This window comes from Diospyros lotus, chromosome 13 (genome assembly GCF_014633365.1).
Source record: "Diospyros lotus cultivar Yz01 chromosome 13, ASM1463336v1, whole genome shotgun sequence".
Taxonomy (NCBI): Eukaryota; Viridiplantae; Streptophyta; class Magnoliopsida; order Ericales; family Ebenaceae; genus Diospyros; species Diospyros lotus.
The window spans coordinates 7,837,057-7,858,578 of NC_068350.1; the positions used below are offsets into that span (position 1 = coordinate 7,837,057).

General features: G+C 39.0%; 1 protein-coding gene and 1 long non-coding RNA gene across 2 annotated transcripts; both read left to right on the forward strand.

Annotated features, from left to right (window-relative positions):
* Positions 1-5,175: 5,175 nt before the first annotated feature.
* LOC127789157 (uncharacterized) lies at positions 5,176-6,779 on the forward strand. Its single transcript, XR_008020508.1, has 3 exons — positions 5,176-5,356; positions 5,590-5,674; positions 5,984-6,779. It is a non-coding gene; the product is annotated as an uncharacterized LOC127789157 (long non-coding RNA).
* A 1,913-nt stretch (positions 6,780-8,692) lies between these two features.
* LOC127788820 (eukaryotic translation initiation factor 4 gamma-like) lies at positions 8,693-20,421 on the forward strand. Its single transcript, XM_052317450.1, has 5 exons — positions 8,693-8,744; positions 9,352-9,710; positions 19,300-19,404; positions 19,702-19,943; positions 20,013-20,421. The coding sequence occupies exons 1-5, from the start codon at positions 8,693-8,695 to the stop codon at positions 20,419-20,421; spliced, it is 1,167 nt and encodes a 388-aa protein (XP_052173410.1).
* Positions 20,422-21,522: the final 1,101 nt, after the last annotated feature.

Genomic DNA, 21,522 nt, shown 5'->3' on the forward strand with positions numbered 1-21,522 from the left:
ATCCTTAACTGCTCTACAAGTCCAAATTAATTTGTGCACCACATAATCCATTTTAATCAGTCAATAATTATTTAGGTAAATTTCACGTGCTTTACTAGATTTCTTTAAATTGTATTGATTATTTTTATATTTTCAAAAATAATATAAATCTCTTTTAATTAAAATGGACTCTAAAAATTAATTATTTTATTTCTATATTTAAATTACTTTTTTTTATCTTTCTCTCTCCTAAGACTGTGCACGATTTGGTTTGGTCAATTTTTAATATTTTTAGTACGTCAAACCACTTGTATGGTTTTTCTGTCAAACCAGACTGCTTGGTTTGGTGTGCAGAAACCGTACCGAACCGCACCGCAAAACATCCAAACACCGAAATGCAGTGCGGTTTGGTGCAATTTTTGCGGTTTGTCCAAAACATCCAAAATATTAATCCACTCATTTTCGTAGTGCAATTTCTATGGTTTCATAAATTGTTTCATCAACCATTTAGCCCATGAACCAAAACAAATAAAAGATTATATATAAACAATATTTTATTTACACAATTTGTTTATATAAATAGATTGTATATAAACAATCTGTTTGAGATATGTTTTTTTTGTTTGAGATCTGTATTGGTTCATGATGTAAATAAATTGTTTTATAATTTTTTTATTATTACATTATACTCGGGCGGTTCGGTTTAAAATCAAACCGAGAAATCCTTAAATCGCGCGGTTTGTGGTTTGAGAATTTCTCAAATCGTACTGGACCACCCCCCTCAAAAAACCGTGTGGTACAATGTGGTGCGGTTCGATCGATTTCTACGATTTGTCAATTTTTTTGAACACTCATACTCTCTCCCTTCCCCTCCCCTTAATCTATCTTTCACTCTACTAAACACTATGGTTTGGCGACAATCCACGATCATTGTCAGACTTACCAATAGTGTCTCTTTTCTCCCTTACCTTTCTCTTTCCCCTCCTTTCATTATCTTTCCTTGTCCAACTGAAAACTAGGACTCCAATTAAAGAACACTAAACCCATAATGCATCAAACCTAGAGATGAGTCTAGATCTAAGTTTATCTTTAATGCTAAACCCAAATCTGATTTTGTATTTTTGGGTTCATCTTCAAATGAGAGAAAGATAAAGAGAAACAAAAAGAAAAAGAGAGAGATATACCATACGCACAAAGTGAGTTTCATTTTCATAGATACTTGTTGTCAATATCTTCTTTCTCCTCCTACTTCCAATTGGCACTAGTGATGGGATTACTTGTCTTCCATTGTCGGGCCTTCATGAGAGAGAGAGAGAGAGGAAAGGGAGTCATGGTCATTAATGGCTATCAATTAGAGTGAGAGAGGAAAAAGGTGGAAAGATGAGAGAAAGAGAGATATGGAAATATAAATATAAGAATATTTTAGGTATTTACAAAATATTAACAATAGTTTTAAGACGAAATAGGGAAATTGATACGGGGTAATAAAAGTCAAGGGAGGTCTATATTATTTTTTAAAAATACAAGAATGACAAATGCAATTTAGTAGTAATAGAATAATTTAGTGTTGGGATCGCTAGCGATGGCCCAGTGGTGTTTGGTCTTCGGCCTACAACTTCTCATATGACAGGGCCACCGGTCTCCTCTTGAGACTTGACTAGATAATTGCTTGAAGTGAAGGAATATGATCATAGAAGACATTCACTCAAGAAATGAACATTGGCTTGAAACAGATTCAGCTTGGTTGTGTCTAGGTTTAGTTCAACTCTAGATTGTCTTATGCTCACTAGACAATAGTAGAGTACTTGGCCTTTTATAAAAGTTTTGAGACTTGAGTTTTGCCTTGTTACGTGTATATACTCATAACTTCTTTTGATTTGATCGATAATAATTAAATTTATCAAGAAAAATATGCATATTATAAAGATAGATATTTTGCATATTATATATAAGCACATTTATCATCTTGTTACAAGAGGACATGTAACATCCTGAATTTTGGAGATAAATAATAATTATTAATACTAGTGTTGAGGTCATTATTGAGTATTTGGAGATTTAAGAAAAAATAATAATTTATGTTATTTTGAGGAAATAGGAAATTAAGGTAATTAATAATTTAATTTGGGGGTATTTATGAAAATAATGAATGAATAAAATAAATTAAATTAGTGCATTTTTTGAGATTTTAGGGTGTTAAGTGAAATAAGGGAAAAATGAGTTGTAGGGGTGTATATGTTGAATTTCAAAAGTGCTGGGGGTGCTGGTATAATTTTGGGAAAGATCCAGGAGGTTTCCTTATAATTAATTTAGGGCGCATATTTAACGAGGGGAGCAACCAACCCAGCTGCTGGCGTGCGCGTGGATGATGACAGTGGACGCGGGATCGAGCCGGGGCTTGCCAACGGGGGAGAAAATGCTAATTTTTATCAGTAAAGGTCCCCTTGAAACGACGTCGTTTTCGGGGAGGAAGGGGTGGCTGCGCGATAGTCACTAGCCGTGCCACGTGGCGGCCTCTAGGCTGCCCATTCCACCCTGCACTCCAAGCAGCGTTTTACTGCGTTTTTAAAGGCTAAACTTAGCCATTTTTCAGGCCAAACCGAGAGGAAGGAGAAAGGAATTACGAGAGAAGAATATGGAGATTGGCCAACAGGAAAATGGAAGAAAAAAGGGATGAAATGGGAGAAAATTAGGGATTTTGCGGCTATTCGGTATCTAAAAGTATCTTGGTGAGTGAGTAAAATTACTAGAAGTGTTATATATCTAAATTATAGATTTTATACGGATGGATTATGTATTATATGCAGTTGGGTTTAATTAATTTAAGCCACGATTTTATTAATTGCTAGGAAACGTTTTACTTTGCATCGGGAGAGCAGAAAAGGCAAGAATCGGTTGTGCAAAGGCAAACTCCTAACCCTCTTCTCATGTTCTTAACTTTCACGAAAGTCTCTGTAGTTTTTCGTATTTTATTCCCTCCCTCACTGTAACTCGGTTTCACTCACTAATAATGATAATTCGCATGGCAATCACCCTATGACTTATATTTATTTAATGAGATTATTGTTAATGGAATGAGTTAAGCAGTGATGTTTTGGTGTCTTTCATTATGTCCGTTTTGGGGCCTTGTATCGCTCCGCTTCCTTTGAGAATGATGCCGAACCCGTTAAGGCTAGGTTCTTAGAAGAGTTGATTATGGCTTAATGAGCCTATGTTAAGAGTCTTAATGAGAAAACTGTAATGTTCGGTACAATAGGTATTGAGACAATTTTCTATGTTTGAGAAGAGACAAGAATGAGAATGGTATCATGATGTCTATGTGACTATGTACATGAAGAGTTATGGAAAAATCTTATGTAATGCAAAGTCTAGAAGATATACAGTTAATGGTGTCTATGTGTGTCAAAGGGTATGAGGTACAAAGCCACTGACTGTCGACCGTAGGTCGTAGCAGTTGATGGCTAGATGTATGGGCGCTAGTTATCGACTGTTGCGATAAGCGCTAGACGGGTCAGAAGAGCTGGTAATGTTGAATTCCCGCCTTGACTTTGTGCATATCATGATGTGTGTGTTGCATGGGGTTGGGTTGCATTCATTGGGGGAAACATGTTTTGTGTGTGATGGGATATGTGAGCATTTGCATGACCCCGTTGGTCTAAGAGCCAATTTGGTTTCCCTAGGTGAGCCGGTGCATTTGGAGTATTTCGCATGTGTGTATTCCTATATGGGCATAGCATGACTTGATGCTTGGTTTATGGGGGCTTTGTCATCACGTTTATGCTACAAAAGCCATTGGATTTCCTATTTGTTGCATTGCATGGTGAGGATGTGTAATACCCGGTATTACATGGTATTGAAAATAAATTTTGACTATTTTGTCAGGATCTCGGGTGGTCCGGGAAGCCTAAAAGTCAATTTCGAGTAATTAATTAATAAAAATTGTCGAATTAGCGGTAGGGAGTGCCCCGGGACTTGGATGTCCAGGGAAGAAGGCAAGAGATTGATGAGCATCTCGAGATGAGGATGATGACGATGGAAGTGGTCCGACCGGGAATAAATTCTGTATAAGCTCGAGTGGGTGCTAATACCGAGGGGTTGCAGGGGACCCCCTGGAAGCTGAGGGGACCCTATGGGTGGTTCGATTTTCTAAGTAAGGCAACCCTAAAGCGTTTTCAAGTCGAATACAGGTCCCGTGCAGGCGCAGGGATGAAATTGATATTCCTGAGTAAATGTCGACAATTAATTTTTGAGAAATCAAGAAATTATGTGGCTTGATGGAATTTAAATTAAAGATTGAAGGGACTAAGTGCAATTATAGAAATCCCTAAGTGTAATTATAAATTTCTAAATGAAATTATGGAATAATTGAGGGGTTAATGTGTGTAATATATATGTATATATATATATGGCCGAGTGAGAAAGCTTTCTTGAAGCTTCCTAGCAAACGCCTCTATGTATTTGAAATGGCAGAGAGAGAGCTCATGGGAGCTCGGCCAAGAGGAGAAATGAGGCCCGAGAGAGAGAGAGCAATGTGAGAGAAGGAGAGTGAGAGAGATGAGGGCTCGAGTGAGAGGGGTTGATCGGCCATGGCAACGACTGCCATGCCCGATGATGGAAGAAGAAGACAACAGCAGGCGGAGCAGCGAGGCACGCGCGATGGAGCTCGTGGAGGCCGGAGGCGGAGCGGGCTTGCGGCTGAGGCGGTGCTTGCAGTGGTGGCCGGCGATGGCTCAGGGGCAGTTGCAGCAGCCGAAATGGCCCGCGACGAAGAAGCAGCTGCGTGGGAGGCGTCAATGATTGATAGGCCGTGGCAAGCTGCAACAGAGGTGACCGGTGAGGTCGCGGCTCACAATGGCGGTGGAAGGCAGCCACGGCAAGGCGGCCAAGAGCTTCACCAATCGGCTATGGCAGTCGGCAGTTGCAGCGAGGCAAAGGAAGCATTGGAGTTGTAGCAGCGCGCAAGGGGCTGCAGTGGCTTGCGGCAGCAGCGTGGTTGCGAGAAGCGGCCGAGGATGGCGAGTTGGCAGGTAGCAGCGGTGGCCAGCGGAGGCTAGGCAGGCGTCGGCCGGCGCTGGTTCGCGCTGGAGTAGCTGAGGAGGAAGAAGTCGCGCGCACGGGAGAGCTGGAGAAGAAGAACAGTGGATGAGAGAAAATAAAGAAGAAAAAAGAAAAATAGAAAATAAATAAAGAAAGAAATGCTAGAAAATTGGGAAAAATAGCCGAAAAATCTAGAAAAATTGGGGAAAGTCCTAAAAATTAATTTCGGGCTCGAGGAGTGGGCCGGAGGTTCGATATGGGAATTCGAGGGCATTATGGCGGACCAATAGGTGATGCCAATGTGGGCGATTAGCCGATTTTCTCTTCCAAATTAATTGAGGTGAGTTAATTAATTCCTTTCAAAATATTTCCTTTATGTGAGATATTAAATTGTGTAGAGTAATTAATTGTTGGATTAAACCCTGAGTCGGGGTTTGGAATTTATTGACGGCTGATGTATGCCGTGGTTAGTGTTGTTTGGAGATAGTGTTGATGAGTGATTTTACGGAGTAAGCAAAAACGAAGGCGTTGGTTAATGCTTGATATGGTGGGGTTTTGTCTGTTTGTATCTAGGTTCGACCGGGGAGGCGATGATCCTAGAAGAGCTCGAAGTTCGGGCTGGCGTTCTCGCCGAGGCAGAGATGAAGCTTCGAGCCAGGTAAGGGATGGCCCCATGTGGAGGTGGCCTTGCAAGTTGGTAAATATGTCTGATAATATTTTTATGTTACATTGCATGTAGTGGTTAACACTTGCGTGATGCGAGACCTAGTGGACCTGTGGCCATATGAAGGACTAGTGTGGTGGGGGCTGATAGGTTGATGCCTCAAACCTTAGTGGGTTGTGAGGATAAGTGGGTCTAGCCTCATTTGCATGCATTTGACATACATAAACATGATTATATTCATATTTACATGCATTACACCCTTATTGAGTCTTTATAACTCATGAGGTTTTACCTCATGTGTAGATGATGCAAGTCCAGATGCGAGCAGGGATGGTGCCGGGAGGCTATTGTGGCAATTAACGATATTGCCCGAGTTGTGTATTTATTTATCTCTTGTACGTAGCCATGTGGTGTTATGTATGTACACCCTTGTGAGTAAAATGTATGTGTTGATGAGCGTTAGATGTATCTAATTGTTGTAATCATCAGTGTGTTAGATGATTGTGAGTTTGCGTGATTATATGTGGCTTGAGTTATTGAAGCCAAGTTAGGGCCGAGTAAAGATCAGCAAGGTATGTTCTCATAAATCCCCAATACTCAGCGAAGTGTTTGTTATGCTAGCTTTATGCCTGGGTCACCTCTGGTTTGCTTTGAGACGAGCTGAAGGGAGGTGAAGCTCACTCGGGTTCGGGTCTAGGTCCGCTGTATTTTCTTGTTTAAATTGGGACCGATTCTTGAGTGGAGCTAAGGGAAGGACGAAGCCTAGTTCCCACCCAGGGCGTTTCCTGTTGAAACATAGTGCAACCCTTCAGTTGTGGTTCGTCGGGTGAGTAATCCGGTCGATTATTTACCAGTGGCGCTCGTAAGTGGGAGCGAGTCGTTACAGGATGCGTGGCTATAAGTGATGGGGATGGGTTGTGCCCACCACAGAGTGTATGTTGTGGAAGTGACCCACGTGGTAAGTGGGATACGACCCACAGTGTGAGTGATTATGGAAAGCGGGACACGACCCACAATGTGAGTGATTATAGGAAAGTGGGATACGACCCACAGTGTGAGTGATTATGAAAAGTGGGATACGACCCATAGTGTGAGTGGTTATGGGAAGTGGGACATGACCCACAGTGGAATAATGATAAAGTAGCCTATACGACATTGCTAACAGGTTTGTATGCTGGACTTGGGCACTAGTGTGTGTGTTATGTGGGCCCTAAGGGTCATTTATGTGCAGTTTACTTTATGGTTTTGCATTCGGGATTAAGGCATGTAATGAGCATGGCATGGTGTGTCGTTGTATTGGCATGAATTGCATGGGATGTTGGGGAAGAGTCTATCGTTAACCTAAAACCTTTTTTTCCAGAGCTTACCGAGTCTCGCGACTCACCTTTGTTTTCCATCATTCCAGGGGAGAGGATAGCTTGAGTTGGCAGGTACACTCAACGGGGTTGGGTCCTATTGACGTACGAGAACCATCAACCGGAGTTCGAGAACCCACAATGCGATAACAGGTGCCGAAGAGTAAGGAACAGAAGCAAAAGAACAAACAAGAAGCACAAAAGATTTTTACGTGGTTCGGCCCGAATGATGCCTAGTCCACGACTGTTCTCTGGTTATTCCGGCAGAGTCACAGTATGTAATTCAGTGATCGATCCCTTTATAGTGGCGTGTCCTTCTCTATAAATAGAGTCGTGTTGTTTACAATTCGAATCAGTTCTAAGTATGGAAGGAGTCTATTCCGTTGATGGCGTTTTCTTTATCGGCTTCGGAATATCAAGGATAGGTTCCTTGTCTTCAGGGATTTGAATTACTTCTGATAGGCAGGTGTATATCGCTTCCGATTATCTTGCGGTCTTCTAGCTGTTCTAATCTTTGGCGCGTCTTTCGGCGAAGCTGAAGTCGTGATGTTGTGATACTGGGATGTTGTTTTGAGCGAGCTCGCTTAGGGCGAGCTCGCTATCTTCAAGCGACCTGACTTTTTACCATGAGACTCTTCATTGGTGGTTCTCGATCTCTGGGCCTAGCGGGCCTCTAAGGAATTTCGGTCGGCCTATTGGGCCTTGGGTATTTTGGGTTCGCCCTGTGGGACCAGGTCCAGCCCGTCAGCTGATTCCCGGAGATCGCCCATAACATAAGCCCCCCAGCTCTTAGTGCGATCTGCGAACTGAGAGCTGTTTTAGTTGCCGCGACCTGTTTATCTGCGTTTCGGATTATCTCCCGTCCCTTCCTCGAGAAACGTTTCGAATGGCACGTCTTGTCCGTACCACTTTTAATGTGCGCACTTTCCCATTACTGTGCGTGATTATGCCTGTGGGCCCCACGAGATATCGTGCGACCGATTTACTTGGGGCATGCCGTGAGTCGTTTTCTGATTCGACGGCCGAGATCTTTCGAGTGAAAGGTATAAATAACGGGCAGAGGCTACCTTCTTCCCTCTTCGCTTGTCATTTCGAATTTTTGCTTGTGCAAAGGTTTTTTCTTCCGTCTCCGCGCTCAGCACCGGTTACAATCGCCTTCTTGGTTTTTGGGTGCCTTTGCTGCCGTTCCCGACTCCGGCACCACTCGCCTGCTGTTTTTCCTGTAAGTTCCAACTCTTTTAATTAGCCTTTTGGTTAGCTGCACTTCAGTCTTACTCGCGTACTGCCTTCTTCGTGATGGCTGTCTTTTTCCAGTTTCGGAGCGTCGTTTGCCCCTTTTTGGCTCGCAGCTGTAGAAGCGAGCTCGGCTCGTGTATAGATATCTTCCAGGCTGGAATGTCCAGCCCCCCCTTTGCTTTAGGCAGTGTCCTTGTTTCGCGGATCTTGCGCGACCTGATTGAATGGGGGAGCCCTTAAGGCTTTTTTCTATCTCGCGAGTACTGGTCGGCTTCCGGCGACCTGACTCTAATCTTGTCGTAGATGTCCCTCTCAGGTTACAGGCGCCGCGACTACAAGATAGGAGACATGGACACTCCGACTTCTTCGGAACCATGCGAAGGGTGAGAAGAGACTATTCAAGAGCTCTCCTCTCGGCGAGATGGGGGCGCTCGGGAACTCGCTTCGTCTGTCTCTGCTGCTTCGTCTCAACGGTCTAAGGATGACCGAAGCGCCGGCGAGGTGTTCAAGCGTCATCCTTCAAATGTGACCTTCAGCGAGCTCAATTCATGGGTTAGGGAGTATAACTTCCCTTCGAGCTCCAGTGCCATGGTTCTTTCTCTAGAGGACCATGCTGCCAACCCCCCTAAATGGTTCATTGCTCTGAGCCTTCAACATCTAGAATCTGGTTTTAGGTTTCCAGTCCCTCCTTACTTGATAGCCCTCCTGAACGACCTGAGACTTTCACCTTTCTAGCTCACCCCAAACTCCTACACCCAACTTTCTTCATTAGCTCTCCTTTTTAAGAGGGCAGACCTTTAGTCTCCATCCCCTAGGATCATTAGGTTCCTCTTCTCTTTCAAGGGTTTAGGTAGCGGGCTGTACTATCTCACCGCTCGTAGGTCCAAATATAAAGATCGCTTGCCAAAAGGTAAGGCAAAGGGGAAGTCCAACGTAGGGGCATATAAGGCACGGTGGTTTTTTGCCTCTTGCATTTCTCTTCACGAGCTACGACTTTGTTCAATGTCCCAGTAAGCGGGCTCATATCCTTGTCTTTCATGCTTTTCCCTTATTCTTTTGACTAACTACTTTCTTTTTCAGATACCTTTGGTGAAAAGCCCAGCTTGACCAAGGACGAGGTTGAGCTGCTCGAGAGTGTTGCTGCTTTGAAGACGGACGCCGATGACAGCGAGCCTTCTGACGACCTGCTTCGCAAGTTCGGGCTCGCCCCCTCGCTCAACGTAAAGGAGATAGACAAAAAGAGGATAGGGGTTCGGGGGAGGAAGGACGTTAAGTCTTCCCTTGAACAGATTGACTTGGGTGCGAGCTCGGACGAAGGTGATCGAGAAGAACAAGCCGGTCAATCGATGCCGAAGATGATAAAACTGAAGTACGCCCCGCGCGGCAAGCCGGCGGCGACCTCTACTGCAACTCCTTTAGCTCCGACTTCGCAGGCTCAGGTGGATGCGCCCGGGTTTGAAGGGTCCATAGTACCTGCGGCCGATCCTCCGGCGATTCCATCTACTCTACCTCCCCAGAGACAATCACGACCCACGACTGATTAGTGGTTAATTTTGTAAAAATTTTGTTATAATTATACCATTCTTTTGATCTTAAAAATGGTTTAAATTAGATATTAATATATATTTTATGGTTATATGCAAGTTTAAATTGAAAAATGAATGAAATGAAATTTTAAAGTAAAATTTAATATTAATAATAATAATATATAAAATTATATATAATACATATACATCATTATATGCATGCATGTAATATATATATATAATATAATCTAATATATATATGTGCCATGTGTAATACATATATATAATATATAATTTATTAATAACATTAAATTATTATTATTATTTTTTTTTTTAGGCATGAAGAATTCAAGCCCATGAAGACTTAAAGTCCATGAAGAATTCAAATCCATGAAGAAATCAAACCCATGAAGAAATCAAGCCCATGAAAAATTAAAGTCCATGAAGAATTCAAATCCATGAAGAAATCAAATCCATGAAGAAATCAAGTCCATGAAGAATTCAAGCCCATGAAGAATTAAGGCCCAATTTGAACAACCCATGGAAAATATTATTTTAAGAAGGCCCAAGGATTATTTTTAATCCTAATGAAGATTAAAAACCAATTTATAGAAATCTATTTTTATTTTTTATGTGAGAGCTTTATTAGGTGTGTTTTTTAGCTAAAATCCATTTAACTATTAGGTGGATGTTATAGCTAAAATCCATTTAACTTTATGAGTGCTTTATTAGGTATGTATTTTAGCTAAAATCCATTTAATATTAGGTGTGTATTATAGCTAAAATCCATTTAACTTTAAGTGTGTGAGTGCCCATTAGATATAATTATGTCTAATTGAATAATTGAAATTGTGTGGTTTGTATTGCATCTTGTGGCCTATAAATAGCTCACTTGATTGCATTTGTAAGTGTGATTATTATTCTTGAATAAAAGTTTAGTTGTTTCCTTATAATTCTCTCTTTGAGAATTGTTCTTGTTCTTTCCCTTTTTCTTTAGTATTCTCTCTTGTGATCTTACTTACTTCCTTTCTTCTTTTAAATTCTTATGTCATTTATTATTACTTTATTATTCACCGCCTAAATGGCCGGTTAATTTATACCTTTAAATTTCTGCAATTTTAATTCTTATCATTTAATTGTTCACCGCCTAAATGGACGGTTAGTTTATGCCTTTAAATTTCTGCAATTTTAATTCTTGTCATTTAATTATCTACCGCCTAAATGGCCGGTTAGTTTCTTCTATTTTAATTCCTGTCATTTAAATTCTGTTATTTAAATTATGTCATTTAAATTCCTGTCAATTAATTTAATGGAGATGAGTAGCTAAATCTAATCTTGGGTTAAGGCAAGGACAGTGTCCAACGCCAATGATTCCCAAAAAAAGCTGCGTTTTAAATAAGTAACATTAATTTAAATTTCAGTATGAGTGTGTATTAATTATTGAAAAATCACTAGGTTTGGATTGGAGCGTAAGCCTAACTTAGAGCTTTCATGCCATGTATGAGAGTTACTAGAACTGAAAACGCTATCATACTCAAACCCGGATGATTAATTTAGTTGTTTTGTGTATTAATTGCAATTGGATTTATGGTGGTTGCTTAAATTAGAATCCCGCATATCATGTATGGGGATTGCTTAACCTAGAACTATCATCATCTCTAATTGCATTTAATAACAAACCCTCATATCTGAAATTAAATTAATGTTGCTAATCTTATATGCTAAAATTTGGGAATCAACGGGTTGGTACTGAAATTGTCTTAACTCAAGCACTATCCAAATTCATATTTTTACGTTTAATGTTTATTTCAATTTTTGCCTTACTTTATTTTCTAGTATCTGTTGTCTAAAAACAAAACCATAAAAAATCTTGTTGTCAATTTGTCCAAATGCGTGTGCGTGTGTGTGACATTCTTTTTCTTTTGCCATAAATAAATCTCTCAGTGGACGACCTGGATTCATCCAGAAAATATAAATTTAAATTTGGACTACAATTGCACTCGTACACTGGCGAGTATAAACCTCTCACTAAAATAAAAAAAATATAAAAGTTTTATTATGATTTGTTTTTATTGTGTTTTAATTGCAGGGTGAGAGTGCAGTCAAATTTTGGCGCCGTTGCCGGGGAGATTAAGGCAAAAACAAAAAGAAAAAAAATAAAAATAAAATAAAAGAATAAGCATCTCTTGATAAAATCGGTAACTCTATTTCTCTTTTACTTTATTTTTGTTTGTGCATTGTATATGAGACTGAGATCAGGTAGAATTTTGAAACAGTATTTTCATATCATTTTGAGTCTTTACCTTCAATTGGATTGTCAACTTTACACTCATGTCTCAAAATTACGACAATCTGTCTGCACAAGATACTTATCATGATGAAAATTATCATTTTGAATCTGATTTGTCTAGACCTCTTAAGGATTATCTATACCCTCTTAGGCAAACCACTTTTGATTTGCAACCAGACACTACCCATTTGTTACCTACTTACCATGAAATTGAGGTTTGGTGTGCTGTGTGTGAGACTTCAGCTCATTTAACGGATGACTGCCCTATAATACCTGCTTTTAAGGAGGTATTGTATGGTCAATCCAATTACACACACACACACAACTATGAGAGAATGTATTACCAGAACCATGAGGAAAACTACCATTCGGACTTTGATGCATATCACCTTAATTCACACTTTCATCCAAATTTCTCATGGGAAAATGATTTTGTAGCCCAACCATATGGGCACTTCCTTTCCCAGCCTCAATCATTTCAAACGAATGAAGGGTCTACATTCGATGCATATCAACCCCCTCATGGGAGTTCATTAGAAGATACCTTCAATCTATTTATGCAAGGCCAAATGGAAATTTTTACACAAATGTCCAAATGTCAAGAACATACCATTAGAGTTACAGAGGACATTAGGAACCAATTGACACAGCTAACACAGACTTTGAGCATGTCAGAGCCTGTCCATCCCAACTCACTCCAAATCCCATTAATAAAACCCATCATCAAAAGTGAAAGTCAGGAGCAGGACATAGGAGTGACTGTCTTAAGGAATGGAGAAATAATTGAGAAACTTGATGCCCCTAGGACAGTACACCCTTTGGTGCAAGAAGAGAGAGTGGTTGATCACAGTGAGGTAGATGTCAATGAAGCCTTGAAAAAAAAAAGAGACCAAAATGATGTAAGAAAAGAAGAAACTTGGGAGGAAGAAGAGGATAAAATTCGAGAGCCAAAATGTGAAAAAATAATAAGTTTATCCACATTTACCCCTCAATTTCTATCTTTTAGGTTAGTCGATATTATTGAGGATCAAATTAAACCAAACACGTGTGAGATGTTTGTGCAAATTAATGTGCCATACGCGGATATAATAAAACCAACACCTCCGGACGATATATTTTCAAAATATATATGTGCATTCATGAGAAAAATCAATTTATATAATTTTGAAAATAACTTTAAAAGTGGTGTAGTGAATGGGAGATATTATACGATTAGGTGGGCAATCACTCATTTGATCCTTAATTGGAAGAAAAGAAAAAAAAAAAATCTAAAAAAAAATAAATGAAAATATAATAAAATAATTTTATATATACATATAAGTTGTTCCTTTTCTGCATTACTTAACTAGTGTTTCTCTATGTGCAGTCTAAATAAAATTTCTCCATACGAGTTTATGTATTGAAGACCACCAGGTATGCCTATCTTCTATCCTTTTATTGCCAATTGAGGACAATAAGCAATTTAAGTTGGGGGGTAAGGTGTCTACAAAAATTTACCTAAAAAAAAATAAAAAACAAAAATTAAAACAAAATTAATTAAAAAAAAAAAAATTGAATTGAGAGAGACAGAATTGACGCTGGTGGTAGCCATCTTTTCTTGGGCAGTGCAATCACACTGCCCTATAAAGAAAGAAGGCACACTGCCAAATGTTGAAAACAGAGGCGCCGAGCGTTGAAAAAAAAAAAAAGGCACACTGCCAAATGTTGAAAAATAAGACGCTAAACGACGTCAAGTCTGACGGTGCAATTATGGCATGCCTCGAGTCGAGTGTAGAATAGTGATGCCCATTGCTCTATAAGAGACTGCATATCTGTATGAGGCAAGTCACCCCTCTTGAGCTCAATCTTCTCTCCTTTGTGTTATTCTCCGATCAGGTACTCTCATCCCTTTTGTAAAGTTTATAGTTCTTTACTTTCTTCTTAGTATAATTTTTTTAAAAAATAAAAAAAATGGATCTTTATCTCTCAAAAATTCACAAGTACTATCCATCTCTCCCGCAGAATGATTTGAAAAAAATTTATGTTGCTAGGTGTGAAAGACTTAGGTTGTTGATGCTTAATAACATCCCTGAAGATATTCGTTGGCTGATCGAAGCAAAAGTTCGATTAGCTGGTGAAACTTCACCTAGTTTTAAGCATTTTCCAGACTTAGGGAAGAGTAGTTTTGCGAAGAAAAGAAGAGCGAAAAGAGTGAATGGTTGTTACAAATGTGCTCGATGGACCTGTAACACACGATGCAAATCTGTGGGGTTTACGTCCATAAATCGAGAAGATAAAATTAGTTTCATAAAGGATGGACTGAGTAAGGAGTCTCTGGATGATATCCGATTGACTCTTGAGACGCATCCGTGTGGAATAGTGCAAAGAGAACTTCTTGCTTTATGGACCCAGTTCAGAAGTGACCACCAACGCTATAGTCTTGGGAATCTGACTAAAAACGACCCTGTTTGCCAATCTATAAGAAAATTGGATGGGAAGCTTATCCCCACTTCATAGAAAGTGTTTAAGCCGTTTCTGGACGTAAAACCAGAGGAAGATGTGAGCCACAATCACAACTACTTATACATACGCATGATTTTTGTTTGTATTTATTTCTTGTTGAATTGTTGTATAGCTACTTTTGATCGCCAAACTTCTTTTCAGGACATACAAAAGAAACAAACATGGAAGGTCAGTTAGTTCGTCGAATCAATACCATATGTGTACTTTGTGGCTCTCAACTTGGGAGCGATATTTGTTACGCACTTGCAGCGAGCGAACTTGGTAAAAAATTAGGAGAGAAAAAAATTAATTTGGTATATGGAGGGGGAAGTCGTGGATTGAATGGTTATGTTTCACAAGCTGTACATCTTGGAAATTCATCTGTGGTAGGTATAATGCCAATCCCTTTAGCTGAACCACATATTTCCGGGATTACACGCGGTCAACTTATAGAAACGACTTCTATGTCTGAGCGCATGGCTTGTAAGATTTATCAGTCAGATGCCTTCATTGCTTTACCAGGAGGTTTTGGAACACTTGAAGAAATCTTTTGTATAATCTCCTGGGCCAAGAGTAATCTCCATACCAAACCTATTGGACTTTTAAATGTTAACCATTTTTTCGATGGGTTACTCTCTTTTCTTGATCAGGCTGTGGACCAACAGTTCATTTCTCGTTCAGCAAGAAAGATTCTCATTTCTGCATCCACCATTGATAAGCTGCTAGAGAAATTACATGCTTATGTTCCACAGTACGATCTTCATGAGCCTCGGATAGACTGGTCTAAGGCAATTAGTAACAAGCGCCAAAGGGGTCCGATTAATTTAGATTTATCACTGTGAGAAATGCTCTTTATTAAGATGGCTGAGTAAGGAGTACTTTTTGTACTCTTGAGACGCATCTAGTTATTGTACAACTTGCAGAATTTTTCTTGGTTGTGTTCTTTAAAAAAAACAAAAAAAAAACAAAACAAAACTGTGGAATGTTGTTAGCAAAGTCTTTGATAAGATGGCTGAGTAAGGAGTACTTTTTGTACTCTTGAGACGCATTTTGCTTATCTTATGACTTGCATGAAATTTTTATTTTGGTGTGAAAATATAAATATATATATATGGTGTGCTCATTTGTTGTTTAAGTTTTAGCAGTTCACAGCAAAATGAACTTGTGGAGTTACAGGTATTCTTAACAACCCTAATTTATTACTGCAATTCAAGTTGGGGGGTGTAAGGTTTAGTTATGAATTATTTGGTTCATATTTAACTGTGAGTTTGCTATTGCTAGTTTGTAGTCTTGTGTGAATTGATTATCTTTATCTGCTCTTATTAAAAAAAAAAATTGTGTTTTAAATAACGCTATTCCTAAAGTTTTGAAGTTATGCACTGATAGCCGGTTAAGTTTGCAATACGAAACATGAATGTATTGATTTCTCATTTGAAAACGTTTATGCATGAGAATAAGTAATTTGCATTCATCGGGGATTCAAAATTTAAAAATTGGTTATCGGTCATAAAGTCAAAGGTAACAGTAATTAGCTTATTAGTACATTGAATGATCCCTCAACAGAAGTGGAGACTATTACCCAAGCAAGTGTTTGAGCCTAATAACCGTTAATTCTGAGTGAAATAACACTTACTCTAAATATGCTCTCTTGTTTATCTTATCTTTTCAATGGCTTCAAAATATCAATTCGCTTTGAATGTCTAGTATGATAGCGGATGAATTTAACTGGTTTCAAACTATGAATTAGATGACTGAGAAGCATGATAGGGGGATCAATTTCTTTCATTTTGAGCCTTTTTTTTTTTCTTTAAATCAACCTCTTGTTAGCCCATTTGAGCCATTTGTAGTACAACTTCTTTCGTTACCCTTGTTTAACCCATAACCATATGAATTTTATCCAACCTGGTGTGATTTTGGGAATTAGTCTGTTTATCTATTTTCATATTTAAAAAGAAAAAGAAAAAAAAAGAGAAAAAAAAAGAAGAAAAAGAAAAAGTGAAAAAAAAGGGGCAAATTCTCTTAGCTATTCAGCATAACTGTTTCAAAATGAATGCTAAAAAAAAAAAAAAAAAAAAAATCCCTACACACCCTTTGCACACTCTACATTTTCTTTGACAACCCGTATTAACCTTATAGCCCCATTACAACCCAGTCCGGTCCCTTTTGATGCTATAAATCATGTGATCTCAGAATTCGAGTTTGGAGTAGGGAATCATGTTTAAATTCAGAAGTTACTCGTCTAGAGCATTATTCCAATCATGAAGCTATGTCAATTTCCCTGTTCTTTCATGAAAATACGTTCCTTGTATTTGGGATAGCACCGAGTTTTGAACTTGTTCTGCATTTACTCTTATAACGGTGCACCCCCTTGTGTGTACACCTGATGAATCCTTTTTATTGGAGAGAAAATCCATAGTAAGATTTGAAGTCAAAACTTCGAGGGAGTAAGTCTGTGTGTTGGTTATCCTAATTTCCATTCCTGAGATTGTATGACCTTTAACCAAAAATCTGATTTAGAATGCTAAATTATTTATTTAATTTTATGCATTTCGGTTTCGAATTTGAAATTTTTACATTCATACAGTTATTAAAGCTTGGCATGTGTATAATCTGATTGCTAAGGGACTAGCAATGTTTAAGTTGTGGGGTATGATTAGTGGTTAATTTTGTAAAAATTTTGTTATAATTATACCCTTCTTTTGATCTTAAAAATGGTTTAAATTAGATATTAATATATATTTTATGGTTATATGCAAGTTTAAATTGAAAAATGAATGAAATGAAATTTTAAAGTAAAATTTAATAATAATAATAATAATATATAAAATTATATATAATACATATACATCATTATATGCATGCATGTAATATATATATATATATAATATAATCTAATATATATATGTGCCATGTGTAATACATATATATAATATATAATTTATTAATAACATTAAATTATTATTATTATTTTTTTTTTAGGCATGAAGAATTCAAGCCCATGAAGACTTAAAGTCCATGAAGAATTCAAATCCATGAAGAAATCAAACCCATGAAGAAATCAAGCCCATGAAAAATTAAAGTCCATGAAGAATTCAAATCCATGAAGAAATCAAATCCATGAAGAAATCAAGTCCATGAAGAATTCAAGCCCATGAAGAATTAAGGCCCAATTTGAACAACCCATGGAAAATATTATTTTGAGAAGGCCCAAGGATTATTTTTAATCCTAATGAAGATTAAAAACCAATTTATAGAAATCTATTTTTATTTTTTATGTGAGAGCTTTATTAGGTGTGTTTTTTAGCTAAAATCCATTTAACTATTAGGTGGATGTTATAGCTAAAATCCATTTAACTTTATGAGTGCTTTATTAGGTATGTATTTTAGCTAAAATCCATTTAATATTAGGTGTGTATTATAGCTAAAATCCATTTAACTTTAAGTGTGTGAGTGCCCATTAGATATAATTATGTCTAATTGAATAATTGAAATTGTGTGGTTTGTATTGCATCTTGTGGCCTATAAATAGCTCACTTGATTGCATTTGTAAGTGTGATTATTATTCTTGAATAAAAGTTTAGTTGTTTCCTTATAATTCTCTCTTTGAGAATTGTTCTTGTTCTTTCCCTTTTTCTTTAGTATTCTCTCTTGTGATCTTACTTACTTCCTTTCTTCTTTTAAATTCTTATGTCATTTATTATTACTTTATTATTCACCGCCTAAATGGCCGGTTAATTTATACCTTTAAATTTCTGCAATTTTAATTCTTATCATTTAATTGTTCACCGCCTAAATGGACGGTTAGTTTATGCCTTTAAATTTCTGCAATTTTAATTCTTGTCATTTAATTATCTACCGCCTAAATGGCCGGTTAGTTTCTTCTATTTTAATTCCTGTCATTTAAATTCTGTTATTTAAATTATGTCATTTAAATTCCTGTCAATTAATTTAATGGAGATGAGTAGCTAAATCTAATCTTGGGTTAAGGCAAGGACAGTGTCCAACGCCAATGATTCCCAAAAAAAGCTGCGTTTTAAATAAGTAACATTAATTTAAATTTCAGTATGAGTGTGTATTAATTATTGAAAAATCACTAGGTTTGGATTGGAGCGTAAGCCTAACTTAGAGCTTTCATGCCATGTATGAGAGTTACTAGAACTGGAAACGCTATCATACTCAAACCCGGATGATTAATTTAGTTGTTTTGTGTATTAATTGCAATTGGATTTATGGTGGTTGCTTAAATTAGAATCCCGCATATCATGTATGGGGATTGCTTAACCTAGAACTATCATCATCTCTAATTGCATTTAATAACAAACCCTCATATCTGAAATTAAATTAATGTTGCTAATCTTATATGCTAAAATTTGGGAATCAACGGGTTGGTACTGAAATTGTCTTAACTCAAGCACTATCCAAATTCATATTTTTACGTTTAATGTTTATTTCAATTTTTGCCTTACTTTATTTTCTAGTATCTGTTGTCTAAAAACAAAACCATAAAAAATCTTGTTGTCAATTTGTCCAAATGCGTGTGCGTGTGTGTGACATTCTTTTTCTTTTGCCATAAATAAATCTCTCAGTGGACGACCTGGATTCATCCAGAAAATATAAATTTAAATTTGGACTACAACTGCACTCGTACACTGGCGAGTATAAACCTCTCACTAAAATAAAAAAAATATAAAAGTTTTATTATGATTTGTTTTTATTGTGTTTTAATTGCAGGGTGAGAGTGCAGTCAACGACCCCGAGGTGGTTGTGGCCATATCTGGTTGTAGGAAGGCTCGGGCCGAAGGTCAAATTGCCTCAGCTTTTGGGAGCAAGAGGAAGGCTCTATCGACTTCGTCTCCTACTACAAGGAGCTAAGCCGAGAAGAAAAAGGCTGCCGCTCCTCAGGATTCTGCAGCCCAAGAGGTTTCTGCGGGGGGAGTATACTTCGACCTTCTTTTAAACAACCTGAACCGAGTCCTTGGGAATTCTGCCCAGGCCTTGGAGAGGGAGAGTGTTACGGGAGAAAGACTCCCACTCTTTTCTGCTCGTCACGGCCTCTTGGTAAGCTTTCCTTGTTTTTCATATCTTCGTCGTTCCTTTTGTTTGCAAGTTTACACGTTTTGTTTTTCCTTTCAGTCTGTCCTCAGCTGCGTCAAACAAGCGGAGGAGCTCTCTGTCCTCCTGGAGGAGAAGGAGAGGCTTGCGACTCTCGCGAAGGACCTCAAGGAGGATAAGAAGAAGTTGCAAGATAGCCGCTCCTATCTGACGGAGGAGACCCGGAAGATGCGGAGTCACCAGGAAGGGCTCGCAGACCGCGTCCGGGTGGCCGAGGAGGCTAAGAGGGAAGCTGAGGATGAACTCTTTAAAGAGAAATCCATGTATGTCGAGGCCTTTTCCAGTTATAACGTGAAGCTCAAGAAAGCTTCGGAGTAGTTGGAGGAAAGCAGGAAGGCACAGAGGTCGGCCGAGGAGCGAGCTGAAGCTGTTACTTGCGAGCTGGAGAAGTTTAAGGAGGAGCTCGTGCGGAAAGAAGTCGAGGTTGGAGCTCGGGTGACCCGGGAGCGCGAGGAGGCTACTTCAGAAAATTCAATCGAGTTTCTGTATACTTTGTGGACAGTTCACCCCGATCTGGACGTCTCTTTCTTTGGTGCTGATGCCGTGGAAGAGTTCGCAAGGTATGCAGCTGAGGCAGCTGAAGGAGAGGCTGCTGGGACATCCACTCAGCCTAATCAGACTGAGGTAGCTGAAGGAGAGGCTGCTGGGACTTCCACTCAACCTGATCAGACCGAAGCTACCCCTCCTACTAAGGATGCTGCCGGCCTTCCTCATGAAACCGCGATTCCCCCCTCTAGCTAGGGTTTTTCTCCTTTTTTTTTTTTTTTTGTAAGACATTTATGTTTCAATGAAACCCCAATGCTTTTGTATCTCTTTAGTTTTTTCTTCGAGCACAGATTTGGTCGAGCTTTTGGGTCTTGGTAGCTCAAGTCTCGGCAGGTCGGGCTTTAGGGTGTAACTTTTAGAGAACTTCATAAATAATCAAAGTAAACTCAATCAAAATTTCGAAGAAGTGGAACTTAAACCTGACTTATCGAGTAGGGACGTTAGGTCGTGTCGGAGTGGGCTTTGAATTGGCTTTGGGTCGTTGTTTCGAAATTTCAAAATTTTCGCACTGCGAGCTCGTTATCGGTTGTTCGAAGACCCGTCAAGGAGCTCGCACCTCGCAACGCTTCGGATATTGGCCCAGCTCAACCTCGCACCTCGCAACGCTTTGAATATTGGCCCTGCGACCTATCCTTTGCTTTACGAAGTTGAACCGTCGTCTTGGGACTCGCCATATCCTTGGGAACAATTTTTGGGCTCCGGAAATAGTCAGCGGACCCAGGAACGAGGGCTACCATTACGACCCCGCTTTTCATGGTTTTGATCGTGCGTCCCCCCTTGTTCCAAGACGGGGCTTATAAATACCCCATTTGTTTTCAAGCTATCAAGGCATGTTTATTCTGGGTTGCTTAGTGGAATGTTCTTGCAGGCATGAGGCTGCTCGCTGTACTTCGATATTTCAACTGCGGCCAAGCGGTCCGACAATCTTCTTCTTCCTTTTCTGTCGAATGTGGGATGAAGAGGATTACCAGCCGCTCGGTCAAAGCTGAAGGTTGTTAGATCGCGCGGTTAAAGCTTGAAGACTGCCAAGCCTCTTGGGATCCGGCTAACTGTGTCTTTTTCTTGCTTTCGGGGGAGGCCAAAGATCATTGTGGACTCTGGTTATCCTCTAGTTTGTTTAGGCTTCATTCCTTCTTCATGCTGTAGTTCGGTAGAAAATTCTTGTATCAGATACCTTCTTGTAATAAAACGATGTTTGCTTTGAATTAATCCTGTGATCTTAAAGAGTTTCTCAGAACAATTGTTCTTTAATAATAAATCTTTGATTGTAGGTCGCAAGTTGCTTGTCTCGAAAGC

What these genes read in the sequence shown, in the direction of transcription:
- LOC127788820 (XM_052317450.1), top strand. Translation starts at nt 8,693, where the DNA reads ATGGGGGCGCTCGGGAACTCGCTTCGTCTGTCTCTGCTGCTTCGTCTC. An exon ending in TCTGCTGCTTCGTCTCAACG is followed by an intron (nt 8,745 to 9,351) that starts GTCTAAGGATGA and finishes TTTCTTTTTCAG; the next exon opens with ATACCTTTGGTGAAAAGCCC. An exon ending in CTCTTTAAAGAGAAATCCAT is followed by an intron (nt 19,944 to 20,012) that starts GTATGTCGAGGC and finishes GGAGGAAAGCAG; the next exon opens with GAAGGCACAGAGGTCGGCCG.